At 45.0% G+C, this 21,733-nt stretch overlaps 1 protein-coding gene across 2 annotated transcripts; it reads left to right on the top strand.

Annotated features, from left to right (window-relative positions):
• The first annotated feature begins 2,019 nt into the window (after nucleotides 1-2,019).
• gnai1 (guanine nucleotide binding protein (G protein), alpha inhibiting activity polypeptide 1) lies at nucleotides 2,020-7,651 on the top strand. 2 transcript variants are annotated; one of them, XM_019883074.1, is made up of 10 exons: nucleotides 2,020-2,168; nucleotides 2,255-2,442; nucleotides 4,337-4,379; nucleotides 4,639-4,780; nucleotides 5,010-5,167; nucleotides 5,621-5,749; nucleotides 6,229-6,358; nucleotides 6,436-6,589; nucleotides 6,747-6,974; nucleotides 7,149-7,651. In XM_019883074.1, exons 2-9 carry the CDS (start codon nucleotides 2,325-2,327, stop codon nucleotides 6,935-6,937), a joined length of 1,065 nt encoding a protein of 354 aa, XP_019738633.1. In that variant the 5' UTR covers nucleotides 2,020-2,168; nucleotides 2,255-2,324; the 3' UTR covers nucleotides 6,938-6,974; nucleotides 7,149-7,651. The 2 variants fall into 2 exon arrangements, with proteins under 2 accessions (XP_019738633.1, XP_019738632.1); XM_019883073.1 differs by having other exon boundaries at nucleotides 2,020-2,442.
• The last annotated feature ends 14,082 nt before the right edge of the window (nucleotides 7,652-21,733 follow it).

The following is a 21,733-nucleotide window of genomic DNA, read 5'->3' as shown; positions in this document are numbered from 1 at the left end:
CCACCGCCGCCCCAACGACGGCTCCGGTGAGGAGTGCGCACCTCCTGTTACAGCAGCCCATCTCTCTCTGCGTGCGCCCGACTGCGTTTCCGCGGTCTCTCTCTTTTTGTGCGCGCCTCCTATCGCAGGCTTCGGCGTCAGCGTTGGCCGATGCCAGGTAGAAGGTGCGCACTTCTCCCCAGAACAACGCTTATATACGCTGAGCCAGGGTTTAATGTTCAGTCAGGCAAGAGGCAGGTATCAGTTGAGGCGATCTGAGCAGTTGATAACCAGTCGAAAGGTTGACAAGAGCAAGTCCCAGGCAAATGCTTAGACAACGCTCATGCGAATAAACATTCCATGCATCGAATAAGATTCCTTCAAATCCTTGTTCGACTCCCTCCTGTTTTGAAGCTTTTGTTCTTCCACTTGCTGAAAAACGGAGGGGGGGTGGATGGATGGATCCAATCCCCATGTGGACTTTTTTTTATTTCACGCAGCGTTATCTGTTAATGTTCGTCAGATTGTGTCTTATCTGGAAGTGCAGTTTGATGAGCGTCAAAACGTGACGTCACCATGTAATTTGGATGGTAGTTAATGCGTTGGGTGCCAGAATGTGACACATGGGCATGTACGCTCTCTTTTTGCCACGAGAGGGCAGCATTAATCGCTGTTTGATGTACAATGGCGAAAGATTTTTTTATTTCACGCAGCGTTATCTGTTAATGTTCGTCAGATTGTGTCTTATCTGGAAGTGCAGTTTGATGAGCGTCAAAACGTGACGTCACCATGTAATTTGGATGGTAGTTAATGCGTTGGGTGCCAGAATGTGACACATGGGCATGTACGCTCTCTTTTTGCCACGAGAGGGCAGCATTAATCGCTGTTTGATGTACAATGGCGAAAGAGACCAGCTTCACCTGTTCCAGTCGAACCATTCTGTTCTTGTGTTTTATTGCCATTAGCTAGTCCGTAGTAGTTTAGTGAACAGAGTTGATCTTTCTAGTATACCTGCTTTTTTTTGGGGTCTGCGTCAAACTAAAAAGGCCGACTTTCTGTGACGAAAGACATCTCCGATTTCTTGGTCACTGGTGATGGGGCCCTTTTATTTATTTTAATTTTGCAGTGTTACAAAAGTTGAGTTTTCTGGCACGGGGACAGTTCATTCTGTTTTAATAGAAATGTTAATTCCGAAGCGGATGTCTGCCCACGGTGCACACAGTAAACCAGTTCGCCTAATCGATCCAAAGCGGGATGCGGTTTTGTGTGCAACACGCTAATCGAATCCTACGCTTCTCGTCGCTTTTTAGCAGACTGTCACAAGACGACCACCAAATGTGCCTGCGGAGAGAAAAAAAAAGCAGAAAGCGCATCGTTGCTTCTGTGCTACTGGGAATTGTTGTCACACCAGCAACCTTTGGACCCACTGTTGACTGTGGAGGCTTGTGCTTGACTTTGTTCCAGCGGCTGAATTATTTAAACCACAAACAATGACTAATGTACGGATGAGCGAGCAGGCAGGGGCGACGGGGCCTGCCGGTGTCACTGCTTGTTCGTATATTTAGTCCTGTGCTGTCGTGTATGTTTCCGTATATTGCAAAAATGCACATCGGTCATCAAATGCAACTGTGCTGTGCGGTAATGTAGAAACAATTCGATTAAATTGTGATGCTTTTGTACTTTGACGGAGAAAAAAAATACTTCTCATCACTCCGCCTAATACAAATCTAATGTGTAAGTGTAAAATGCAATAATTGTGTGCGTGTAATGTTCTTGGCTAACGGGTTTGTTGTTGTTTTCCAGCACATTGACACGTCTTTCTTCAAAATAAAAGCTTAGCACTTTTACGAGCATTACTGTTGAACTGTATCGTTTCATTAACCATTATGCAAAGCTATTAACGTGTATCTGACAACAAAATAACATTGAATGGTAAATTCCACGACGAGTGTAAATGCATGCTACGCTTTCGTTATATTTTATTCCGAAGAAATGAATCGGAAGTTTGCAGTGTCCGTTCGGCACTAGGCTTGCTGTGCATTGGTGGCTCCTCCCCTCGCACACATTTCAACTGCTGCCGCCTCATCGGATGGAGCGGAGCACCAGCGGTTGTTTGGGGCACCGCCGACCATTTTATTACCCGTCAAAGTAGCTCCCATCTCGGAAAAGACCCGTCCAGCATCTCGGTGGTACGGAGGCCCTCTTTTTAGGGTAGAAAGTTCCACCTTCCGTCTCGAAGACATCGAGTGTCTCTTTTTTAATGGGCGTGTGTTAGGTGGCAGTGGCGGGGAGAACATTTTAACCATTTTATGTGGGTTGAGTGAAGACATTTTCGCCGGGCGAGGATGGGCTGCACGCTGAGCACCGAGGACAAGGCGGCGGTGGAGAGGAGCAAAATGATCGACAGGAACCTGAGGGACGACGGCGAGAAGGCGGCCCGGGAGGTCAAGCTCCTGCTGCTCGGTAAGATGCGAAGCGGGGCGGGGGTGCTGGCTAACCACAGGGTGGAGAGTGAGTTGTCCGAGTGGTGGTCGACGCCCAGCGAGTGCCTTAATTCGGTTACTTTTGTGCCGTGTCACCGCCGACCTCCACTGCTAACTTTGTTCCATGAACACAACATTTCGACAAAAAAAAATCGAATAAAAACACCTCCCAAAACGCAGCTCAACTCTTCGTCAGTTGGTTCCTTTTTAAACATCAATTCAACATTTGTCGACGTGAATTGAATTTTAATGACCAAAGAGAAAAGATCATTTGTGGGCTTTAAACGCCCTCACAAATGTCAACTTAGTCTTACAGTAGTCATTTCGAAAATAAATAGCACACCCAATGCATTAATTGCAATTGAAATAATAGCTTACTTCCCTTCACAAGGTTCTATCTCGTGCCAAGTTCACACCAAAAACACAATTCTCGGAAACGACTGTCGAATTAAAACCCACATAACCGCATTGGCATGATGACATATCATGATGTCCTTAGGATTATTTTTTATGACGTCCTTATGATGTTTTTTTGCCTCAACGTTATTGAAACACAAAGGCGACACTGTTATACTTGTAAACAAAGACCTGAGGTGAAGAACTTTTCCATGCTTGGGCAAATGTTGACATACACACACAGAAACACACATACAGTATGTGGGTTACCAGGACATCGTTTAATCCAAAATCAATAACAACAATGAACATAACGCATTATATTTTTAAAGACCCCTTTCTTGGCACTCAAATACATTGTACTATAAATTACATAATGCCATGAATTCTTTTAGTTTTAGGGCAACGAGTGTACAGATTTTTAGTGCATTCCTCAGCTGTTTGAACATAACGCATTATATTTTTAAAGACCCCTTTCCTGGCACTCAAAGACATTGTACTATAAATTACATAATGTCATGAATTCTTTTAGTTTTAGGCCAGAGTGTACAGATTTTAGTGCATTCCTCGGCTGTTGGGGGGGGGGGACAGATGCCACTTGCCCGGGCGTGTCAGTTCAAGTTTGTGGCCAAGGTTAGGTAAATGTTTTCATCACATCACATGGAATGCTTTGTTTTGTTAGCTGGGAATTTGCACCACAGCTGCATTGCTTACAATAGATGGGCCGGCAAGCTGCCAGATTGTGGATCCCAACTCGTAACCAGGTTACGCCGGCGGGCCTCTTCGGGTTACTACCTGTGAGAGAGCAAAAAAAAAAAAAAACAGTAGGAATATTACAAGGGAACAAAACACAATACAGTATTGCAATCAATTTAATCAAAGTAATATCAAAATATTAAAACGCGTTTGAAATAAGAAAAACGGCATAATTTTTTGAAAGTCAGACTAATGCAAGAAAAATATATTTCACGGGAATACATTTCTGAGGTATACATTTGAAATGAAAGCAAAGAAATGGCCAACATTTTACCAGGATATTACGAGAAAAATACTAAACCGAAACAAAAGCCAAGTCGTATTATGCCATGTCATCATTACAGCGTTAATGCCAAAGCCAATTGGTGACATGACGTTATTGGCGTCTCACGCAACACCGCCCCCATTGTTTGTTTTTGTGATGATGTGCTGAGATGCGACTTTGTCCTCCTCTTTGTTTGCATGCGAGATGTCAAATCCTGTTTGCTGGACGCCAAGCAACACGGCAAACAAGCGGTGTCTTAAACCCTTCGACCGTCACCCGACCCGCTTCGCCGGCACCGCCTCGAACCCTCCGGCCGAAGCTCTCGTTCCGGTTTTGCACCACGCGAGGGTGAATGAAACCCCGCGCGGATAAACCGGAGCGAAGGCGACCCAGCCGGCCAGGCCTGATGAATTATTGAAGGTGTAATAAAACGGTGGCGTGTTGCGCTCTTCCGCAGGTGCCGGCGAGTCGGGCAAGAGCACCATCGTCAAGCAGATGAAGTGAGTCCATTTTGCACCAGCACACAAATATTGCATACCGTATGTTAAATATTTCAAAATGGAGATGTATTGCAGACTTTTGGGAAAAAGTGTGTGTGGGGGGGGGGGCTCCAGCCGGTATATTTATTTTTGCTGTGGCTTCGAAGCTGCGCTGCATTGTGCGCAGAGCTTTGAATTTGATGAATGTGCATCCGGTGAAACGCAGAAACGGCTCACGTGAATAACGTCACGAAATGTCCCCCCTCGCTTCGGTGACCAGGATCATCCATGAGGCAGGCTACTCTGAAGAGGAGTGCAAGCAGTACAAGGCGGTGGTCTACAGCAACACCATCCAGTCCATCATCGCCATCATCAGGGCGATGGGCCGCCTCAAGATTGACTTTGGCGACGCCGCCAGAGCCGTGAGTCGCTTGACCGCGCTTTCTATTTTTCTATCCGACATACGCCAGCAGGGCAAATTTACTGCCCCGGGAGGACTTGCACATTGTGTCGGTGGAGCAGCTTGAGTGACAGGCTGCTCCTTTGCGCGAAGCGGATGCCGCAGATTGTCCACCGGGGACAAAAGGCGCTTGTTGGACGTCCTCACGCTCCGCTTGACATCTTGCATCCGTTTTCCATCCCCCGCCGCAGGACGACGCACGGCAGCTCTTCGTGCTGGCCGGGTCCGCCGAGGAGGGCTTCATGACGGCGGAGCTCGCCGGCGTCATCAAGCGGCTGTGGCGGGACGCCGGCGTCCAGGCCTGCTTCGGACGCTCGCGCGAGTACCAGCTCAACGACTCGGCCGCATAGTAAGGAGCAAGGCTCAAATATACTCCAAAAGAAGAAAAAAATATATATAATTTTACGGTCTGAACGACAGAGAATGATGACTGCGGAATTTTTTTCAGGCGGGGTTGCGGCTGTTGCGCAAGCGCCTTTGCCCAACAAAGCCGGGCTTGTGTGTGTGATTTTTTTTTTTCCCTCCCCGTTGTTGTAGCCGTTTCACGGCGCTTATTAGCGCCGTTGTTGCGCAATCAACATTGTTTTGAGCAGGCTGCCACAAAAAGGTGCCAAATAAAAATCTAGAAAAAGTACAAATATGATACAAATGTGTTGTTGTGACATGATTAGTGTCAAATATTTCCTATTGTATTTTGAAACCAACCCCAAATTATTGCAGATATTGTTTTTAATTCACAAAAATAATAAAGTGTTGGCTTGGGTGGCGAGAGCCTAAAGCAAGTCCCGCTGTGTCCCGGCAGCTACCTGAACGACCTGGAGCGCATCTCGCAGGGCACGTACATCCCCACGCAGCAGGACGTGCTGCGCACCCGCGTCAAGACCACCGGCATCGTGGAGACGCACTTCACCTTCAAAGACCTCCACTTCAAGTTTGTGACCCGTTGGCTCCTTTTTTTTTTTTTTTTTTGGCCGGTTGACACGATGCAGGCGCTTTGCCGTGACGCGCTTGGCGGACGTAGGCAGGAAGTTGGGGGGCATTGGTGTCACAGCAGTTGAAAAAAAAAAAAAACTTATTTAACTCGTTCCATTTTTTTCAGATCCTTTTACCGTATCACTCGAGACAAGGACCGGGACATTTTCACACGAGACTTGAGTTCACGCTGTGTCTAACTCTGCAATTGAATTTTGCTCTTTTGGGTGTATTTCCAAAGACACAAAAGAGCCAGAAATATAGGAAATACAAATCTTGAAGGAAAAAAAATCCTGATCAGTGAATGAATTGTTTTCTAATTCAATCTTTTTGATCATTCATTTTTTCCTCTGCACCCCCTGTCGCCTTGGTGCCTATTATTCCTGGTTGTAGTTCTTAGGAGGGTTTTAAATCTCCCGTTTGTTGTCTTCCTTCCAGGATGTTTGACGTGGGCGGTCAGCGGTCGGAGCGCAAAAAGTGGATCCACTGCTTCGAGGGCGTGACCGCCATCATCTTCTGCGTGGCGCTCAGCGACTACGACCTGGTGCTGGCCGAGGACGAGGAGATGGTACGTGCTTCGCGCCCCGGGCGCTACCGCCTTAAATTGAAGAGCAAAAAAACCAAACATTTGGACGTGGCCCTCAGAACCGAATGCACGAGAGCATGAAGCTCTTCGACAGCATCTGCAACAACAAGTGGTTCACCGACACGTCCATCATCCTCTTCCTCAACAAAAAGGACCTGTTTGAAGAGAAGATCAAGAAGAGTCCGCTCACCATCTGCTACCCGGAGTACGCAGGTCTGACAAGAGCTCAATGACACAGCACGCCCCCCCCCCCCCCCCCCCCCCCCCCAAAAAATTCCAATCGTTTTGTGTCAACAGAAGTGGCAACGTGTTATGGTGCCAACTGTGCGTTTTTCTCAAACCGGTTGCTCCCTTTTGACTGGCCCGGCAGGCTCCAACACGTACGAGGAGGCGGCGGCCTACATCCAGTGTCAGTTTGAGGACCTGAACAAGCGCAAGGACACCAAGGAGATCTACACGCACTTCACCTGCGCCACCGACACCAAGAACGTGCAGTTCGTCTTCGACGCCGTCACCGACGTCATCATCAAGAACAACCTGAAAGACTGCGGCCTCTTCTGATGTCTTGCCTCCGGGTTTTTTTGGGGTTTTTTTCTGGGTGAGCCACGCCGACGCGACAACAATTATCGTCTTAAATCTTACAGAGAGCCGGCTAACAAAAATCACTTCAATTAAACGTTTGGTTTATTTTCTCGTGCAAAATCTGGTGGATTTTTTTTCCCTATATAGTGAATGTTTTTAACGTTTTTTTATGTTGTTTTTTTGTCCTCAGGTTGGATCTCAGTGCGGGAAGGCAAACGGAGCGGGCCACTGGTGTTCCCAGACACCCCACCCGCCCGGCGCTGTACAGTAAACGCCACGCTTAACAGATTTTTATTTATGTTTTTGTCTCGGGACATTTTGTGTCGAATGTTTGAATCGTTGTCAATATGACAGCCTTTTTTTTAAAAAAAATTTTTTTTTTTGAAGAGAAAAATCGACTCTTCATGTGGGAAAAATGACGTCTGACACGTAGCCCCCCCTCCCCCCCCCAATCCACCTACTCCATTGTTACATTCAGATTCAGGGGTTCTGCTTTTTAATCAGGGCCATTTTGGTTTATCACCCTCCCACCCCCTCCCCGGGACGGGCCAGCACACAAGATGGCGGGGGTTTTGACACGCGAGCTCAACATGACCTTTCACCGCGAGGAGGGATACTGTACATCACTGAACCTTTGTCGACTCATTTCCCTTATTTTGATAATAAAAGAAAAGGAAAACATTTGACTAGCAACCTGGTGTTTTTCAACTCGCCGCAACTATCATCACTCGTTTGATCCGTGTTGACCCTTGAAGAGCCCGAAACAATCCTGCTTAATGTTTGGTTTGGTTTTGTTTGAAGGGTTGTTTGATTCAAGATGTCCCCGATAGCCGAGATCTTCTGTTTCCCAGCTCCACAAATGAGCTGTGCTGTCTTTATAACGTGATTAAATGGAAACGCTGAGGCTGGAGGCAAAAGAGGACTTCCCGGACGCGGATTTCAGGTAACCAACGCTGCCTCCATTTTGTGTCTACAAGGACAACAATGGCGCCTTTCATTTCGTCGTGTTGTGTTTTTCTGTTGACCGTCTCCTCTCGGGTCGTCGCAGTCTCCCCCTGCACAGATTTTTTTTTTTTTTTTTTTTTTTTTTTAAAGGTCTTATCAGCACAAGCTGCAGTAGCAGGAACTCTGCGTGACGCCCGTCTCACATTCTCCGCAAGGGCACAGACGTCATGGGTCAGGCTCCCGGGCAGGGGGTCTGGACTTTTTAAGAAGACATCTGCTGTTATCTCATGAGTGCCTTCTATTTTCAATTTGACATGCAGACAGGCGTGGCCTTAAACCTCCTCTCAAGGCTTGGACCGCGAGACCTGGGGCCAACTTGAGAATTAGACCACCTAACCTGGCATGCTTCAAACTTTGACCCTGACCCGGTGACCTACGAAGAATTTGAAACCAAATGACCTTGGCCTCACTTGAATCACATGACCAATTCCTTACTTGGTTGGGGTTTGCATTGCAAGATGTTTGACCCCCAAGTCTTGAATGGAAAAAAATCTGTGGTCTCCCTCGGACTTGCTCGTGACTTAGACCACAACTTGGGACTTTATTGACATTCTGGCCAAATGACCGCGACTTGAGACTTCGGCCATATGAACTGGGACTTCCTTGAGACCACATGACCGGTGCGCTGTTTGGAATTGCTATTGCTTAATCAGTTGGTGTTGAAACAAAAACCTTCTGATCTGGGACTTTTTCCATTTTTAGAACACATGACCTCGTCCCATCTTGTGCCTTTGGCTCAGACCTTGTGACTTGGGGCCTGCTTGACTCAGTCTTGGACCAGAAAACCTGGGATCTGCTTGAGTCTTGAACCCGAAGACCTATGACCTGCCTCGGGTGTAAATCCCAAAGATCTGCTGATTGAAGTTCTCCACCACATGGCTGTGGCTTGGGACTTATTTGAATCTTGGACAATGAGACTTGAAGGCTGCTTGAGGCACGCGCTGCAATAGTGTGTGTACAGTGTGATGATGTCTTATCACGTGGCAAAAATGCGTTGAGCTCCAGTTTGTCTCCTTTTTTTTTTGTGTGTGTCTTGGGCTCAAATTTCCGTTTTCACGCCCTGACCAACACACACGCAGGGGCTGTGATGTCATTGATGCTTAGCACCATGGCAACGGGGAGTCAAGAAGAGGGGTGGGGGGAGAGATGGCGACAGAGATATCCCCTCCATAGCCGAGGGGATGAAGTTGTTAAAAAAAAAAAGGCTGCTGAACATTTTTAACTGCTGTTCCATGTGGGACCAAAATACGGTAATCCACAGTGATTTTATCTGAGAATTAAAAAAAAAATGCAACCACTCAAAATGCCCCTCAAAAGATAAATATAAGTTGCCACATCACTAAGCTCCGCCATTGTTCTCGGGACAAAAGGTCCAGCAAATTAAAGCATGCGTTTCTGACACTCTTAACATTCCGGGGACGAGTCACATCCTCAAAGAATCAAACGGACTCGAATGGGGAACTGTGTGGGCTTCCGTCACAAATATGCCGCTCACGCTGCGGCTGAATCATATTCACGAGAAGCTGACGCACCCGCGTGGGCTTGTTTTGTTCCGTCTTTGGGTGACAAATATGTTCCTGCTGGGCGGCTCCGGGAGCGCGAAGCGACCACCTGTAGCCTAGTGTGCCGAATCTTTGCTGCACGCTTAATATTCTAATGAGGCTACGTGATCTAAAAGGGAAACAAGGGAGGGAGGGGTTAATTTTATCATCTGGCGTCATCTAGTGGAGATGAGCAACACTGCACGTGTCGTTCCTCATCAGCCGTGTGCAGCAATTGATTAACTCCGGGGACCTCATCCTATCTCGCTATTAGGACTTTAAAATTACATTTTTGGACTTTATAATATATACCTTTTAATCTCTTTGATTGTTTTCGTTTTTTGACCGTATAACACCTGTAGCTTTTTTCCCTGAAGTAACAAAATGTTTAGTTTTTGTTCTTTTCAACTACTGGTGGCTATTTAAAGTAGCTCTGCCCACTGGAGGATGACGTAAATGGACCAAGCGTTGCCATAGAAACGCACTCCGCGCTGTGCGCATGCGCAGATATCACAGCTGCTATCGCTGTATCCTGCGCATGTGTGGAGGGCTGCCAACCAAAAATGATTCTTCTTACCCCACTCTTGCCGTCATTTACTATGCACAAGTGTATTTACTGTTTTGTAACGTTTAAATGGTTTAAAAGTAGTATTTTTGGACAGTTCTTTTTCAGAAGGAAAAAAACGAGTAAAATGCCTTTTTCATTCTCGTCGCCTTTGAATGACGTCTGTAACCCATTTAATTTTTTTTTTGTATTTGCCTCTTATTAATCATACCGAATCGTATTTCAACGACTCAATTTTGGTTTTACTCTTCAATTTGCGAAACAATAAGGCACGTCTAATCCGATATTACGCCATTTTACCAGGAGATGGCGACATTGTATCTATATTACTTTTAAAAAATGTTTTGTTTTACAAATTCCATTTAATAGATGGTGCAACTATTTTTTCTCTGAACAAAATAATTGTTTGAATAAATTAATGATGATAATATCTTGTCAGAAATTTTGGCAGTGGAACATTTTGTTTTGCATGGAGTTGTGGATGTGACATAATTTATCAGAATGTAATTGCTTTTTTTTTTCCAACGCGGCGAGACTTGTTCTCATTTGCATTGATTGCAAAGGCAGAAATATTTATTTAGATTAACAAGCGGTAAAAGCGCCTGGCTCACCTCGGGTTCCCTCATTCACTGATTAATGGAAAGTGATGCAGATTTATGGCAGCATCAAGTGGGGGGTGCGCAAGGATTCGGGTTGGGGGGTGTCGATAGCGCAAACTTAATCAGCATGAAATATCATCAAGTCTCAGCAGCGCGAGAGACACAAGGGCGTCTCCCGGCAATGATTTTGCTCTTTTATGGCCATTTGTGACAAACGACGTGATGAGGAGGAGGAAAATGAAATTTCGCCTTCTCGAAGGGCCTGTCCTTCAACCTTCAAATTCAACGACAGATTATCATGCAAGGCGGGAATATCGGTCGCTGTACAAGCAAATTGTGACCCCTGCACGTTGTAATTCCCACGACGCCTAGGTGCGTTATTTTTGAACAAAAATCTACAAAAACCCTTATGACTAACAAATGAAAACAGTTTACCGTCTGATCCAGTTTGTGCTAATTCTCTCCAAACCATTTATTCAGGAGCCCACGAATAATAATAATAATAAAATAACAGAAGAACCATTGAAAGCTATTTGGCAATGAAATTGCCACCCCACGTGGATGTATGCGCTCATCACAAAGTCGAGCGAGTTGTTGCATGGCCAGCCCAGTATGGCAAAAGTAGAGAATGAGCGACACGGCGAAAGGGGGAGCAAGGACGCGAGGCAATAAAAACCTATTCCGAGCTCACCACCGTCCATTTGTTTCCAGGGCGACGCAAACCACTCCACGCACATCAAAAGCCTCATCCAGGTAGCCCGAACAAAGTCAATTAATCCGCGCTTTCAAAGCTAAATGGACCAGAAAGAGAAGTGGGTGGATCCTGTTTGAAATAAACTCGCAGTGTGAACATGAAGCAGTTCATGTCCACGGCTGGATGCCTTTCTACGTCCCCAAAGCGACCAAAAAGGTGTTTTCGAATGTTTGGTGCCTCTCACGCTATATCAAGTAATATACAAATAAATGCTCCGTTACGTTTAGACAAAAATTAATACAAAAAGCAATAAGAAGAGCATGAAACCTCAAAAGTAAACATGACTAACAATCCAGTCATCTACTGTTTTCCTCGAACTTTTTATTTCAAAGAAAACAACGATAAACAAAGAAATTACATACTCAAACTGCGCACTGTCGGTCTAAAACAAGATTGTATAATTCAGTTATTTAAAAGAAGTTTAACATATGTTTATGATGAAATTTGCTATCGAACGGCTGCAAGTCATTAAAACGCCATATTGAAAACAATTGTATAATCATTCCACATTCATTGACAAGGTTGAAACACGAAGATCACACTGTCACTTTTTTTACATCCACCTACGCCAGGCTTCTGTAGTTTGTAAAGTCCTTCCTCGGAGAGAAAACTTGAACGCACCACAAGTTGAGTCCCTGAACGCACCACGAGCTGACGATCCAGCTGCTACTCGTCGCGGAAACATGGAGCCAAGCGACGGGGAGCAGTGAGCCATCTCCGGGAGGGTGGGGGACCCTCAAAGTACACCGAAACTCTCCCCCACCGCTTTGACGTGAGCCATGTCCAGGAGCTTAAAACGGAGGACTAATCACTGGAGCAAAAAAGTCCACCAAAGTGTCATCGGCCGGAACGCGGAGGGGCAACTGGCGACGCTGGAAGTGAGGGGCGGCGCGGAGCACGGACACTTTCCGCTCGTGGGTGAGCTCCACCCGGGTGGAGCGTTGTGCCTCAGCGGCAGCCTCCATCCTGGTGACATTCTGTTGGAGGTCAACGATACGCCGGTGGCCGGGCTGACCAGTCGGGACGTGATGGCGGTGTTGAGGCACAGCAAGGAGCCCGTCAGACTGAAATGTGTACAACAAGGTGAGTGGACAACTCATTAGCTTCTTCGTGAAAAAGAGTTCATGGCATTGTCATTTTTACTTGAAAGAAGCTTAAACCCGTTTAAATAAGTTGTTTCAAGTCTTGTCCACGCAAGCGTTGGTGTTTTTATTGAGTGTTTTGTGGTTCGGGCGTGATTTTAGTTTTGTTTTGTGATGCTAGGTGCTGATGCTAAGTGGAGGGGGCGTGTTGCGTTCGAAACTTTCAGAAAAAGTACAATTGTCACTCAAGTCTGTCAAGCAAGGTAATAAGCCGACTTCTTCGTTTTTCGAATAAGCTTCGATAAAAGTGTCAATTGCGTCGCCATTAATCATTAAAAGGACCACAAAAATCGTGTGTCGAGTTTTTTTAAAAGTCTCGTGTTCTTGGGAGTGACTGTTTTTGTGTGGTTTTTGGTGCAAAACGATGCTTTTTTGTGCGCTTTTCTTGACGGTAGATGGTGATTCGAAGCTAATGACGTTGGAGGCATACAGAAAATAAATAATTGCTGTCACTCAAATTTGTCAAAGAAAATATGTTTGTAACTGTCTTCCTCGGTGAAAGTGTTGCCAGCAGCGCCATTTTAAACGATATAATTTGAGTATCTTAATTTGGCGAGATGCTGTTTTTTTTGGTCAGCTTGGTGGTGATAAAACACGCTTTTTTAAAACGTTCTTTGTAAGTAAATGGGTCGTGTTGCATTTAGGCACTCGGAAAAGAAACGATCACTGCAAACCAAGTGTAAAGCCAACTTGACTGTGTTTCTTGATTTAATTTTTCAACAGCAGCTCTATTGTTTCTCAAAACAAACGTGCACCCCTTAAAATAAGTTGCAGTAAGTCGTATAAACTCTGGCGTTGCTGTTTTTGTTGGTTGTTGAAATGTGATTTTTGACCTTCTTTGATCATTTGGTTCAGTGAAGGTGGCGTGTTGCATTCGAGGAAATCAAAAGTAAAACAGCCCAAAAATTCACAGCAATGCCAGCGAATGTTTTAATACTTATAAACTGGATACTTGGGTGTATAATTGTCATGTTTAACTTTAGTGTACCGGCCATTTTATTAGGCAATACCTACATGTGACAATCATGTTTGGAGAACTGCTGCGAATGGGCTTTTCGGGAGGGCATATTTGAGTTTGCGAGCGTGGCAAAATGTATGTCGATATATTGACGCACACAAACTTATTGGCAGAGGTAACAAGGATTTTGTTTGTTACTTCACAGAAGTGTTGTTGTCAGCTTCTTCTTAACGACGCCTCGACGTTCTTTCACAGTCTTGTGATAGATGAGTCACATGTCAAATACGTTGTTAGGTTCGATTGCAGGCCCGATATGGAATGGGGAACTGTGTGGGCTTCCGTCACAAATATGCCGCTCACGCTGCGGCTGAATCATATTCACGAGAAGCTGACGCACCCGCGTGGGCTTGTTTTGTTCCGTCTTTGGGTGACAAATATGTTCCTGCTGGGCGGCTCCGGGAGCGCGAAGCGACCACCTGTAGCCTAGTGTGCCGAATCTTTGCTGCACGCTTAATATTCTAATGAGGCTACGTGATCGAAAAGGGAAACAAGGGAGGGAGGGGTTAATTTTATCATCTGGCGTCATCTAGTGGAGATGAGCAACACTGCACGTGTCGTTCCTCATCAGCCGTGTGCAGCAATTGATTAACTCCGGGGACCTCATCCTATCTCGCTATTAGGACTTTAAAATTACATTTTTGGACTTTATAATATATACCTTTTAATCTCTTTGATTGTTTTCGTTTTTTGACCGTATAACACCTGTAGCTTTTTTCCCTGAAGTAACAAAATGTTTAGTTTTTGTTCTTTTCAACTACTGGTGGCTATTTAAAGTAGCTCTGCCCACTGGAGGATGACGTAAATGGACCAAGCGTTGCCATAGAAACGCACTCCGCGCTGTGCGCATGCGCAGATATCACAGCTGCTATCGCTGTATCCTGCGCATGTGTGGAGGGCTGCCAACCAAAAATGATTCTTCTTACCCTACTCTTGCCGTCATTTACTATGCACAAGTGTGTTTACTGTTTTGTAACGTTTAAATGGTTTAAAAGTAGTATTTTTGGACAGTTCTTTTTCAGAAGGAAAAAAACGAGTAAAATGCCTTTTTCATTCTCGTCGCCTTTGAATGACGTCTGTAACCCATTTAATTTTTTTTTTGTATTTGCCTCTTATTAATCATACCGAATCGTATTTCAACGACTCAATTTTGGTTTTACTCTTCAATTTGCAAAACAATAAGGCACGTCTAATCCGCTATTACGCCATTTTACCAGGAGATGGCGACATTGTATCTATATTACTTTTAAAAAATGTTTTGTTTTACAAATTCCATTTAATAGATGGTGCAACTATTTTTTCTCTGAACAAAATAATTGTTTGAATAAATTAATGATGATAATATCTTGTCAGAAATTTTGGCAGTGGAACATTTTGTTTTGCATGGAGTTGTGGATGTGACATAATTTATGAGAATGTAATTGCTTTTTTTTTTCCAACGCGGCGAGACTTGTTCTCATTTGCATTGATTGCAGGCAGAAATATATTTATTTAGATTAACAAGCGGTAAAAGCGCCTGGCTCACCTCGGGTTCCCTCATTCACTGATTAATGGAAAGTGATGCAGATTTATGGCAGCATCAAGTGGGGGGTGCGCAAGGATTCGGGTTGGGGGGTGTCGATAGCGCAAACTTAATCAGCATGAAATATCATCAAGTCTCAGCAGCGCGAGAGACACAAGGGCGTCTCCCGGCAATGATTTTGCTCTTTTATGGCCATTTGTGACAAACGACGTGATGAGGAGGAGGAAAATGAAATTTCGCCTTCTCGAAGGGCCTGTCCTTCAACCTTCAAATTCAACGACAGATTATCATGCAAGGCGGGAATATCGGTCGCTGTACAAGCAAATTGTGACCCCTGCACGTTGTAATTCCCACGACGCCTAGGTGCGTTATTTTGAACAAAAATCTACAAAAACCCTTATGACTAACAAATGAAAACAGTTTACCGTCTGATCCAGTTTGTGCTAATTCTCTCCAAACCATTTATTCAGGAGCCCACGAATAATAATAATAAAAAAATAATAGAAGAACCATTGAAAGCTATTTGGCAATGAAATTGCCACCCCACGTGGATGTATGATGTATGCGCTCATCACAAAATTTTGAACAAAAATCTACAAAAACCCTTATGACTAACAAATGAAAACAGTTTACCGTCTGATCCAGTTTGTGCTAATTCTCTCCAAACCATTTATTCAGGAGCCCACGAATAATAATAATAATAAAATAACAGAAGAACCATTGAAAGCTATTTGGCAATGAAATTGCCACCCCACGTGGATGTATGATGTATGCGCTCATCACAAAATTGAGAGAGTTGTTGCATGGCCAGTCCAGTATGGCAAAAGTAGAGAATGAGCGACACGGCGAAAGGGGGAGCAAGGACGCGAGGCAATAAAAACCTATTCCGAGCTCACCACCGTCCATTTGTTTCCAGGGCGACGCAAACCACTCCACGCACATCAAAAGCCTCATCCAGGTAGCCCGAACAAAGTCAATTAATCCGCGCTTTCAAAGCTAAATGGACCAGAAAGAGAAGTGGATCCTGTTTGAAATAAACTCGCAGTGTGAACATGAAGCAGTTCATGTCCACGACTGGATCCTTTTCTACGTCCCCAAAGCGACCAAACAGGTGTTTTCGAATGTTTGGTGCCTCTCACGCTAAATCAAGTAATATTCAAATAAATGCTCCGTTCCGTTTAGACAAAAATTAATACAAAATGCAATAAGAAGAGCATGAAACATCAAAAGTAAACATGGCTAACAATCCAGTCATCTACTGTTTTCCTCCAACTTTTTATTTCAAAGAAAACAACGATAAAGAAATTACATACTCAAACTGCGCACTGTCGGTCTAAAACAAGATTGTATAATTCAGTTATTTAAAAGAAGTTTAACATATGTTTATGATGAAATTTGCTATCGAACGGCTGCAAGTCATTAAAACGCCATATTGAAAACAATTGTATAATCATTCCACATTCATTGACAAGGTTGAAACACGAAGATCACACTGTCACTTTTTTTACATCCACCTACGCCAGGCTTCTGCAGTTTGTAAAGTCCTTCCTCGGAGAGAAAACTTGAACGCACCACAAGTTGAGTCCCTGAACGCACCACGAGCTGACGATCCAGCTGCTACTCGTCGCGGAAACATGGAGCCAAGCGACGGGGAGCAGTGAGCCATCTCCGGGAGGGTGGGGGACCCTCAAAGTACACCGAAACTCTCCCCCACCGCTTTGACGTGAGCCATGTCCAGGAGCTTAAAACGGCCTTTCCGCTCGTGGTTGAGCTCCACCCGGGTGGAGCGTTGTGCCTCAGCGGCAGCCTCCATCCTGGTGACATTCTGTTGGAGGTCAACGATACGCCGGTGGCCGGGCTGACCAGTCGGGACGTGATGGCGGTGTTGAGGCACAGCAAGGAGCCCGTCAGACTGAAATGTGTACAACAAGGTGAGTGGACAACTCATTAGCTTCTTCGTGAAAAAGAGTTCATGGCATTGTCATTTTTACTTGAAAGAAGCTTAAACCCGTTTAAATAAGTTGTTTCAAGTCTTGTCCACGCAAGCGTTGGTGTTTTTATTGAGTGTTTTGTGGTTCGGGCGTGATTTTAGTTTTGTTTTGTGATGCTAGGTGCTGATGCTAAGTGGAGGGGGCGTGTTGCGTTCGAAACTTTCAGAAAAAGTACAATTGTCACTCAAGTCTGTCAAGCAAGGTAATAAGCCGACTTCTTCGTTTTTCGAATAAGCTTCGATAAAAGTGTCAATTGCGTCGCCATTAATCATTAAAAGGACCACAAAAATCGTGTGTCGAGTTTTTTTAAAAGTCTCGTGTTCTTGGGAGTGACTGTTTTTGTGTGGTTTTTGGTGCAAAACGATGCTTTTTTGTGCGCTTTTCTTGACGGTAGATGGTGATTCGAAGCTAATGACGTTGGAGGCATACAGAAAATAAATAATTGCTGTCACTCAAATTTGTCAAAGAAAATATGTTTGTAACTGTCTTCCTCGGTGAAAGTGTTGCCAGCAGCGCCATTTTAAACGATATAATTTGAGTATCTTAATTTGGCGAGATGCTGTTTTTTTTGGTCAGCTTGGTGGTGATAAAACACGCTTTTTTAAAACGTTCTTTGTAAGTAAATGGGTCGTGTTGCATTTAGGCACTCGGAAAAGAAACGATCACTGCAAACCAAGTGTAAAGCCAACTTGACTGTGTTTCTTGATTTAATTTTTCAACAGCAGCTCTATTGTTTCTCAAAACAAACGTGCACCCCTTAAAATAAGTTGCAGTAAGTCGTATAAACTCTGGCGTTGCTGTTTTTGTTGGTTGTTGAAATGTGATTTTTGACCTTCTTTGATCATTTGGTTCAGTGAAGGTGGCGTGTTGCATTCGAGGAAATCAAAAGTAAAACAGCCCAAAAATTCACAGCAATGCCAGCGAATGTTTTAATACTTATAAACTGGATACTTGGGTGTATAATTGTCATGTTTAACTTTAGTGTACCGGCCATTTTATTAGGCAATACCTACATGTGACAATCATGTTTGGAGAACTGCTGCGAATGGGCTTTTCGGGAGGGCATATTTGAGTTTGCGAGCGTGGCAAAATGTATGTCGATATATTGACGCACACAAACTTATTGGCAGAGGTAACAAGGATTTTGTTTGTTACTTCACAGAAGTGTTGTTGTCAGCTTCTTCTTAACGACGCCTCGACGTTCTTTCACAGTCTTGTGATAGATGAGTCACATGTCAAATACGTTGTTAGGTTCGATTGCAGGCCCGATATGGCGACAGGTGTTTTATGAGACCAAAATTGTGTGGAAGTTGATAGGGATGCATACCTAATGTAACCAATGGTTTGCATACCTAACCCACCTACTCCCACCATAATTGCGTCTTGTGACTCCCTCAACGGAAGCATTTATTTGTCCTGAGTGGATGATGCACCCGGCGTCCACCATTTTGTTGATGCCTCTATTTTTACAGCATGAAAGCGGCCATTGTCATCGGTCGCTAAGCTTCTTTGCGATCTTTTCCGCTCTCCAGAGGCCTTCTACCTTTTCCGCTTCCCAATGCCAGCGTGCATTGTGGGCGTCGTCAAGCGCAGTCCGATGGCATTTAAGCTCTTTACGTTGTTCCCGGGAGGGCGTCGCACTGCCAGCTCGGACTGCGCCACAATCACACACGAGAATAGCAAAGCCGGACTGATTGTGCGGACACAAAAGGGGAGGAGAGTCTATCATCTGCATGGAAGCTCCTGTTAGAGTCAGACCATTGACGTTGTTAACGATTGTAGTCATTTTGTTAGTGTGTCATACGTTTAGCTGGCAAATGAGTGCATTTCTATCGATGCTAATGAGACATGAAGACCACAAGTTTATTGCAGAACCTGAAAATTCAACCCGCCCAACCAAGTGAGCAATCGAACCGGCCAACCACTTTCACCTACGGGACCGGAGTGGAACTTGATGGCCTTATTCGTGACTCTGCTTCACCTCACTTTTTTTTTCCTCATAAGCCTTCTCCAGCGTACGCCCTTATCAACATGCCGAGTGTGTGCAGTGCATTTGCCCGCCCCGTGCAAACAAGCACCCCCTTTTTTCCAATAATGGGCGTCAAGTAGCGCAAAGAGACTTGACAAACCAACGCTGGTCTGTGCTACGAATGAGGTCCAACCTCACTCCGCACTCCCCATAGACCCAATTTCAAGGGCACGCCCACGACAGCTCAAGCACACAAGTGGCAAGACGGAATTCCATCAAAGATGACTTTTCTTTTCTGTCTGTGCTTCGTTCCTTGAATCTTGCAGTCATGAGCGTCTCCGATGTGCGCGTGTGCCAGCAGCTAATGATGACTCATCTCCAGACAGTCTGTTTGGATTTAATGAGCCTTAACACAATTCACATGGAAACAAGTCCCCCCCCCCCTTCCCCCAACCTCACAGTTTGGAGGAATAGTCGAATTTTTAAAGGAATAAAGTAGCAATACTAAATATATACTGTATTCCGAGTTTTTTTTGTGTGCAATACCACTTACTTCCTCAAGAGGCAACAGCACACATTCAACTCAAGTGTATTTCTAGCGCACTTTAAAAAAATAACCGCCGCTGTATACAAAGTGCTGTACATGGAGCAAAAATAATTCTTACAACAATAAATTAATAACAAAGACAGCAGAAAGGCCGAAAACAGTCAAACTAAAAACCAAGTCTCATGCTGAGTCAAAAGCCAAAGAACAAAAATGAGGTGAGGCGAAACCATTTCAAGATTTGACAACAAATAATAGGATCTTAAAAAGACCTCTAAAATGTAGAGGGAGCCAGTGAAGAGTTATGTGCTCCTTCTGAGGAGTGCCAGTCAAGAGGTGAGCAGCAGCATTCTGGACCAGCTGGAGACGCTTGATGGAGGATTGGCTCACTCCAAAGTCAAGTGCTTTACAGTAACGCAGCCGCGATGTGACAAAGGCGTGAATTCGGTCTTCCGTGTTGATGTGAAAAACGTGTCCTTGTTGCATCCAATGCCTCGGCTTCATTTTCCATTTGTCACAACGCGCATTGTTTATTCTCGACGTCCCCCAAAACTTCCACCAGAAAACCTGACTGATTGTTTCTCCCGTGGCCTCCAGATGGCTTTGCAAAAAAAAAAAAGTTTCCCGGACCTAAAAGAATGATCTATTCCAAGCCGAGTCCCCCACCACCCCTCCCCACCCCCCTTAAGATAAGTAGATTCATCAAGAGACCGCTCTGGGCTGTGAAATCATTAATAAGCGCTCGACGGCGGGGCGCAGGGCGGCAAAAGTCACCTTCTGTCCCACATTTGTGTGTTTTGTCAGCGCCTCCCTTTGTGGCCTTATTTGTGTCGTGGTGAAACACGACGGAATGATCGCATCGATTCTAGCCGCCGCGTCAAAATGAAAGTGTCGTTCATCCGCCGACTTGTTTCCCGTGCCGCGACCTTGCCGGGAGGGGGAGCAGAGGGGGGGGGGGGGGCAACAATAGCTTTTGGGGGTTTGACATTCCGCGGGGCATTTTCTCGGTAGCTTAAATCAATTAAGGAGTTTCAGCTCTGTCCAAATGAAGAGAAGAGGGACAAAAGGCAGCTTGTAAACAAGAAAATGTGGATCCACGCTGGCAGAATGCAAAGTTTGCGCTGCTGCTGCCGCCACCGGGGAAGCAAAAGCGCGCATTTTTATTCACAGCTGCTCGGCTTTACATCACTTTGCTTGTCTGTCAAGTAGCAGCCTCACAAAAGCTTTTCTCAACGACGTGGACGCGAGCCGTGCGGGGAGACGGGCCGTTAAAGATGCAGGGAAACGCAAGGAAAAAAAAACCCCAAACAATTCACCCAATTCGGTAACCTTTTAGCTAGCCTAGTCATGAATTAACGCCCAAGTGACCTTTCAGCCAACTGACAAACAAACCAAACAATTAATTTAATTTTTTTTAAAAAAAAGAAGGATCAATCAATTGCCGACCAAGGTACCAATCAATCATCCACCTAATGATCAACCCATCAAATAACCAATCACCCAAACAAATGCCTTCACTTAGTGGAACAAATGAATGGAACCCAACTAATCAAACCAACCAAACAAATTCCCAACCAAGTTAGCAAACGAGACAGTAAAGCAACCAACCAATCAACTAAACAATAGCTGATCAATCATCCAACCAGCCAAGTAATCAATCAATGCAACGAAACGATTGAACCAACCAGACCGAACGAAAAGCCAACCAACTTATCAAAACAACCCACCAAATGACCAAGAGCTAACTAACCAATAAACTCCTCAACTAACCCAGTAACAAATCCACTACCAACCAGCCAGCCAACCAACCAAAGTAGTCACTCATCGGTCTACTAACCAAGTAATGAACCAACTCACCAAAGAAAAATCTAACCAGTCAAGGTGACCGACGTTTAGTTTGGCACCCGCGCATTGAAGTAACTTTCAAGTCGCCAAAGTCATTCGCCGAGTTGTTTTCGTTCCAGAGTTGGAAGCGGCTTTCGCTTGTTTCTGAATTATGTATGCAGATGAGACGTGATGACAAACGACAGGAAATTTGGAGCCGAGCTGCTCTGAATTCACGGCGCGCGCCTTACTCCGGCGCCGCGGCGCTATTGTCTTGGAGTGGGCGCGCCCGTTCCCGGGCGCC

This window comes from Hippocampus comes, unplaced genomic scaffold (genome assembly GCF_001891065.2).
Source record: "Hippocampus comes isolate QL1 unplaced genomic scaffold, H_comes_QL1_v1.1 scaffold53, whole genome shotgun sequence".
In the NCBI taxonomy this organism is placed as follows: Eukaryota; Metazoa; Chordata; class Actinopteri; order Syngnathiformes; family Syngnathidae; genus Hippocampus; species Hippocampus comes.
This window is presented reverse-complemented; position numbering and strand designations above follow the sequence as displayed.

Bases quoted from the DNA above. Each gene is read 5' to 3' on its own strand.
- gnai1 (XM_019883074.1), top strand. From the start codon at position 2,325: ATGGGCTGCACGCTGAGCACCGAGGACAAGGCGGCGGTGGAGAGGAGC. The intron at 4,781-5,009 runs GTGAGTCGCTTG...CCCCCGCCGCAG, and splicing joins TTGGCGACGCCGCCAGAGCC to GACGACGCACGGCAGCTCTT. The intron at 5,168-5,620 runs GTAAGGAGCAAG...GTGTCCCGGCAG, and splicing joins CTCAACGACTCGGCCGCATA to CTACCTGAACGACCTGGAGC.